Raw genomic sequence first — 6,916 nt, 5'->3', positions numbered from 1 at the left:
TATTTACCGGATCAACATAGTACAGGTGAGGACCTTCGGTCAAGAGCAGCTGCCTGCGCCGTGCAAACAGACCCTACACACACACACACACACACACACACAGAGTTCATAATTCATCAATCTGTAAGACACGCAACATTTAATATCACAAAAGCAGGTCTGAAACTCACCTTGCGCTTGTCGACTGGGCCCATCTTCAGGATGAGGTTATTCTCCACAAACTGGTGCCTGCAAATTACACAGTGCACACACACACCATTAATTCTCTCTAAAATATTTATAGTGTATACACTGACAGATTACACAGTGTGTGTGTGTGTGCGCGCTTGCATGTATGTGTGTGTACCATGGGTTTGCGGTGCTTTGCTTGTCTAGCAGGAGACGCTTCTCCTCCTCGCTGAACTGCAAGTCCAACTCCATGCTATTGCTGTCCAGCTCATGGACGTGGATGAACTGATCCACGCTGGGGGCGGGGTTACAGACAGGAAGTGGACGTTCTGACGGTTCGGACAATGTGGGCGAGGGGCCGGGATGCGCCACCTGCATGCTGCTAAACTGGCTTAAGAGGTCATCATACTGAGAGAGGGGGAGGGGGAGTGGGGGCAGAGAGAGAGAGAGAGAGAGGGAGAGAGAGAGAGAGACAGGGGGAGAGAAAAAGACAGAGAGAGACAGAGAGAGGGAGAAACAGAGAAAGAGAGAGACACAGAGAGACAGACAGACAGACAGAGAGAGAGAGAGAATTATTTAATCACAATTAAGAGTTTGAAGAGCAGGAACAGTTTGAGTCCATCAGGGTCCAGTATAGAAATTGTCAGACATTGGTCTAGTAACATGGGGTGTGTGTGTGCGTGTGTGTGAGTGTGTGCGCGCGTGTGTGCGAGTGTGTGTGAGTGTGTGTTTGTTTACATTCCCATAGCAGTCCTCATCATCCTCAGACATGGCAGGCAGGTAAGGTGTGAGCTTAGGCGGAGTCTGCAGGTGCAAGTCGTCCCAGCCGATCGACTCAAAGAAAGGGTGGGATTTCAGCGGCTCGTACCCGCCCATTTCCTCGCAGCCAATCCGCTTGCAAGGATCCAACAACTGTCATGTTTAATGGAGCGAGAAAAAAAAACCCCACACGTCTATCAGCAAGTCCCATAAACAACAACATTTGTGATGCAACAGCAGGTTTAAATAAACAAAGGCCACTCACCAGAAGCTGTTCCACAAGATTCTTGGCTTTGGGGAAAAATTTCTCAGGAAACTCGTACTCTAATTTAATAATCTTCTGGAATATAAGATACTCATTTCTGTAAGAGAAGAGAAGACTGCGTTCGTTTCACCGGAAGACAAAAAGGGCTCCAACAACTACTCGTAAAATTTAGCTATTTTTTCCGGACGTCACTTCACACAACAAGCAGTGAATCGATCTGGAATTTAGATCAACAAGCTTGTAGGATGAAGCGTGAATCGTTTCGTTTCTTAAGGTACACGACACAAGGCATCGATGAACACTCCTGCTTCTGGTTTTCCTTTTAAACCAATCAACAAAAAAAATCTCTAAAAATTCTGAAAAGAAAAAGTCTTGATGTCGATTCTTTTTGGTAATCGATTCTTTTTGGGAGTCGACTCTTTTTGGGGAATCGTGTGTTGTGTGTGTGTGAACTGATGACTTTACAATATATTGTGTATGCTCTGATATAGAAAAAGATAAACATAAAGTCATAAAGAAAACAATAAAGAAAGAACCGACTCTTACTTCTGAGACAGCTAATCGACTCTTTTTGGAATCGACTCAGGAAAGAGTCGATTCTTGGATCGAGAAGCGAGTCAGTCCCAAAGCTTCAGAGTTGAATCTACGCACCAAAACAGACTGAAATGCTGAAAAAGAAACGCTTGATGCTTGCACACACTCACCCTGCTCTGAACGGCGGTAACCCGGCAACCAGCTGGTATATAATGCAGCCTAACGCCCAGAGATCCGAACTGAGGAAAGGACACGAGGTGTAGACATAAAGGTTGTGAAACATTCTAACCGTCTGTTTGAACAGAGCTGCAGTGTGTGAAACCGTCCTGTAATTAAGTGCTTACCTCTTACAGGCAGACTTCTCCGTCAGTAACTCTGGGGAGACGTACTGAGCCGTACCGACAAACGAATTCGCCCGCGCTGTGAACGAATAACGGGAATAATAATAAAAAAACGACTCCGGACACAATCTAAGTCTTTGTGGTTTCTTAGTAGCGCAACGGCTTTAACGTACGACTTCTTTTTCACAACAGTGAATGCAACAATAATCAGATTATTACACTGTGTGTGAACAGAGAGAAATATAATGACCTGTAAACATGCATAATAGCTTATTTACTTTTTTATTGTGTGTGTGTGAGAGAGTGTGTGTGTGAGAGAGTGTGTGTGTGAGAGAGTGTGTGTGAGAGCATGTGCCTTACCCTGCCTACTGTCAGAGGAAAGCTGTTTGGCTGTGCCGAAGTCTGTGATCTGAATGTGCATGTCTTCGCTGAGCAAAATGTTTTCTGGCTTCAGATCTCTGTAAATAAACACACACACACAGACACACACACACACACACACACACACAGACAGACACACAGACAGACACACAGACAGACACACAGACAGACACACAGACAGACACACACACACACACAGACAGACACACAGACAGACACACAGACAGACACACACACACACACACACACACACAGACAGACACACACAGACACACACACACACACACACACACACACAGACAGACACACAGACAGACACACAGACAGACACACAGACAGACACACAGACAGACACACACACACAGACAGACACACACAGACACACACACAGACACACACAGAGACACACACAGACACACACACAGACAGAGACACACACAGACAGATACACACACACAGTATGTTTATTTTGCAACCTGACAAAAACCACTACAGTGATTTATATAAACACCTCAGTATTATATAATTATCTAGCATGATAAGTATGTGATTTAGACCATGACTCATGACTCCAACCTGTGGATGATGCCCTTCTGGTGCAGGTACTTGAGCGCGCAGACGATCTCGGCCGAGTAGAACCGCGTGCAGGTCTCGTCGAAGGAACCGATTTTGCGGATGTACTTTAACAACTCGCCGTTCTTGGCGTAACTCAGACCGAAATCTGCGCAGCGTTCAGGAAAGGCTTTAAAAACATAACAGCACATTAACATAAACCTGTGATGTGATTCGCTCTGCAACCGGAACTACCACTGGTGCTGCTGTTATAGAAAACCCATCACCTTCTGAACCCATCACTGAGAATCAGGTGTAAACGTAGTAAATGTTAATCCTGGTCCATTTAAACACTCGAGCTGCTCAAGGATACAGAGCTTCTCCTCATCCTGGAAAGTAAAGTATAACTTCACAAAGAACGGGTGATCCAGATTTGACATCACGTCCCTCTCTCTCTTCACGTACTGCGCCTTGTTCTCCTTCATGATGTGGCGCTTCTCCAGGATCTTAACTGCACACAAACATGCAGGCGTTACATTTCCAGGGGGTGCCAATACTTTAGCCACATTAGTGTTCATAGTGAGTACTGGGGTGGAGCTCCGGGAGTAGGAGCTGAGGCTAGGGCACTTTTAAAATGTACAAAAGTGGATTCTTTGACGGTGTCACCATAGCAACAAGTGAAGGGACGCTACCTGTTAGCACCGGCAAACACTGCTTTTATTTTGTGTGCTTTAATGACATTGGGAACATGTGAGAATTCCTTACTTGCATACTCCTTCCCCGTCGAGTGTTCTTTCGCCAGGACAACCTACAGCAGACAAAGACGACAAACACAAAATAAAAATCCCGCTGCGTTCCTTTATCCAGACTCGACGTCTGTGCATTTCTCTCTCCATCCATCCATCCATCCGGAGCTATGATAAACGAGTATGTTTCTATCGTGTCACCTCCGTCCGCTACTTGCGTCTTGGCACAGAAAGTTAAGTGACACGTGTTTGACTGATCGATACTTGTGGCGTCACTATTTCTACACAAGACGCCCTCTTTGAGTCTAATATATACAGAACTTAGAGCAGCTGTGAAGGCCATAGATGGGAACATGGGCGTGTCCGAGTCCATACATGGAATGTAGTACAAAAGAAATTAACATGCACATATACACACATTTAACTTCACAGATCAACAGAGTTCATATTCGTGCACGTTCGAACTTTTCGCAGCCGTCGTCGGCTAACCTGACGCCGGAACCCGACGGAGGCCGAGCCGTACGCCTGAAGGCGGCTTTTAAGCGAAATGTGCTCCCACGTACCGTAGAGAAGGAGCCCTCTCCCAGGATTTTGCCGAATTTGAAATCCTCTGGCCTCTTCTTGCGTGGTTGGGTCGGCTGAGGGGGCGGGGCCTGGCCCTCCATGCTGTTGCCGTGGCGATGGGGTGCTTCCTGCTGACCTCTTACCATGGATGGACACGGGCAGAGACCAGAGGTGTGGAGGGGTACGACATCATACTACACAAACAAAATAAACAGAACAGAGAGTCAGTAATCTGGGAGGATCAACTGGAAAAGGACGAGACAATGCAGCTAAAATAAACAAACAAATAAATAAATAAAGCAGACCAGTGACAGATCAACGGCACTTCGAAATGTGGTCACAGACAAATAACCAATAAAGTGTTACAGAGATACTATTACTATCCTCACAACAGCATGCGTTTTAGTCCTCTTATACCGCAGCATAAACTATGACATCACAAGAGAACAATCGGAACCTCAAATCTACGTGCTGGCATTTAAGCGTGAATGTTAATGCTGTAAGTATCATTTAAGGAAAGTTTCAACGGTTAATGGGACGTAGCTCTCTCTTATAAACACAACTCTCGAGAGTCGGTGAACGTTAAGAGGACGCCACGGTATACAGGGCTAACTTCTTGACTTCAGCGATGAACTGTTAATTCTGCATTTGAGCACAACGACCATAACGATGACTTCGCAAGTGGGAAAAAAGGCGCAAAAACAAATTAATGACCGAGGTGAGAGTCTGCAGTCTTTGCTTTAGCGAGTTAGAGTTTAAGTCCTTTTAAGTCCCGGGTTCAAGTCGAGTCTGACCTCATGCACGGTTTCAGTTAAACATCAGCCTCATTCTCAGAACGCTAAACAAACAGCAACTTCAATTACAATTTGCAGTCATGTCTAAAGTTTGCTTTTTTTGCGTTCGAGGCTTAAAATCGGCGTTTGTTCCGATCGATGTTTGTTTCCACATTTCTAACAGCAACGACAACTTTGTGTTTGCGGCGTCTTTCTCCGTGTCCACTCAAGATGAATTCTGAACGGTCAGAAGGTGGGTCGGTTTTCTAGAACAGCATCTCTGACTCGCTCCAACACGTTGTCGCTTCTACGGTAAAAGTCGTGTAATCGAACAGAAACATATCGTCGCTGACATGCTGAAGTTTTCTACGATGAGATATAGATGTCAACAACAGCAGGATCTTTACATGCTCGTGCCCATCCGGTGTGGTAAAAGGTGTGTAAAATCTCATCCTGAAATGAAGTGTGATAAGTGTTAAAACAGTGAGACACAGTAGTGTTAGTTTGAGTCCTGGTTTCCGGGGACCTCAGTCTACGGGGTGGGGCGTTCAAGATTACCAAACGTTTCATACGGTTCCACCTCAGAAGGTCGACCGTCCAACACACACACACACACACAGGTCCTCTCCCTTTTTTAATAAGCTATGGTGCTACAGCAGGCGAACACAAAGGCACAAAGATGTTCTTCTTGTCTCTTCATCATCCTGATACTGACACTGACACACAGCAGGAGTGAAACATGACATGACGTGAACTTCAAGTCAAAAGTCCACTCATTAGTCAGAGGCCTCGCTATCACTAAACACAGCCGCTACAGCTAACTAACCAACTAACTAACCTATTAACCAACTCACCGCCGGGAACAGTTTGTGCTGCGTTTCTCTGAAGCCTCAAAATGGAGAAATGAAGTTTGAAGTTGAGTGTGTTTGTGTGTGTCATGTCAATCACACTGAGCTCCTTTAGCTAGCACAGAGCCCCGGGTTAAAGCGTACACTCCGATTCACACTCCGAGTCGAAATAAACGCTGTGATAAACAAGACATCAGGCAGAACATGACGTGCAACTTATTAACACTTCATCATATTTACGTGCGACTTTAATTAACGTTAGACAGAACTGAAGTTAGCATAGCTAGCTAGCTAGCTGTAGCAACTAGCATCCTAGCGAGCTAAACCTCCCAAATACACGACACTGGATTAAAGACTAAATTCGTAACAGTTAAGCTTTTAAAATAAATGTAAACTAACACGTAACCAACGTAAGACTTAAATAAATTCTTGTCACAAGTTAAACGACAACACTGCCCCCTGGAACAACATTATTATGCTAAAGATGCTAGCTGGTATTTTACACTTTTTATATAGCACCCGTATTTCGCTAAACCACGCCTCTTGGTTTACGCGTTTGTGTGCACGAGCTGCCCCTTGATTGGTTGTTAAGCGACAAGAGCGTCGCAAGACGACCAACCACAGCGTTCCAAACCGGAATAGTCGGAATACGGGTGCGGAAAAACGAACAAACCCGACAAGGTTAGCCCAGAGCAGGCTAGCTGCCTAGCCGTCGCCGCGGCTAGAACGAAGGCCCCGCAGGAGAAACGCTGTCTAACGGGCGCGGTGCGTGTCGCGCGGACAGGCGGCTTCGAACCAGCGTCGGGACAACAGCGCTGATACTCACCATCTGACTCGTGGCTCTTGCCATGGACGTTTTCCGCCAGTATTTAATCCGGATTAAATAATCACAGAGCCCGCAGTCATGGCCGCCGCTGCGCCTGCATTTCACCGCCGTGACGTCATTCCACAACAACGTTACCGCAGTCACGGAGGTGCGGACGCG

General features: G+C 46.0%; 1 protein-coding gene across 2 annotated transcripts in view; it reads right to left on the bottom strand.

The window, feature by feature from the left end:
- Positions 1–6,916, bottom strand: part of pdpk1b (3-phosphoinositide dependent protein kinase 1b) — an 8,840-nt gene extending 1,924 nt beyond the window's left edge. The window contains exons 1-13 of one of the 2 annotated variants that reach the window (XM_027161004.2): positions 6,758–6,916; positions 4,310–4,504; positions 3,766–3,808; positions 3,374–3,511; positions 3,025–3,169; positions 2,428–2,525; positions 2,071–2,146; positions 1,897–1,965; positions 1,193–1,289; positions 907–1,080; positions 347–576; positions 171–228; positions 1–73 (exon numbers count right to left, since the gene is read on the bottom strand). The exon at positions 1–73 is cut by the window's left edge and continues 80 nt beyond it. In XM_027161004.2, coding sequence (XP_027016805.1) covers positions 1–73; positions 171–228; positions 347–576; positions 907–1,080; positions 1,193–1,289; positions 1,897–1,965; positions 2,071–2,146; positions 2,428–2,525; positions 3,025–3,169; positions 3,374–3,511; positions 3,766–3,808; positions 4,310–4,504; positions 6,758–6,781 — 1,420 coding nt within the window. In that variant the 5' untranslated portion in view covers positions 6,782–6,916. Of the gene's footprint in view, positions 74–170; positions 229–346; positions 577–906; positions 1,081–1,192; positions 1,290–1,896; positions 1,966–2,070; positions 2,147–2,427; positions 2,526–3,024; positions 3,170–3,373; positions 3,512–3,765; positions 3,809–4,309; positions 4,505–5,937; positions 6,367–6,757 lie in introns of those variants that run through there. The other variant, XM_047811060.1, reaches the window with a different exon arrangement.

Source organism: Tachysurus fulvidraco, chromosome 3 (genome assembly GCF_022655615.1).
Source record: "Tachysurus fulvidraco isolate hzauxx_2018 chromosome 3, HZAU_PFXX_2.0, whole genome shotgun sequence".
Classification (NCBI taxonomy): Eukaryota; Metazoa; Chordata; class Actinopteri; order Siluriformes; family Bagridae; genus Tachysurus; species Tachysurus fulvidraco.
Note: the sequence above shows the minus strand (reverse complement) of the source record. Positions and strands in the feature narration are given on the sequence as shown.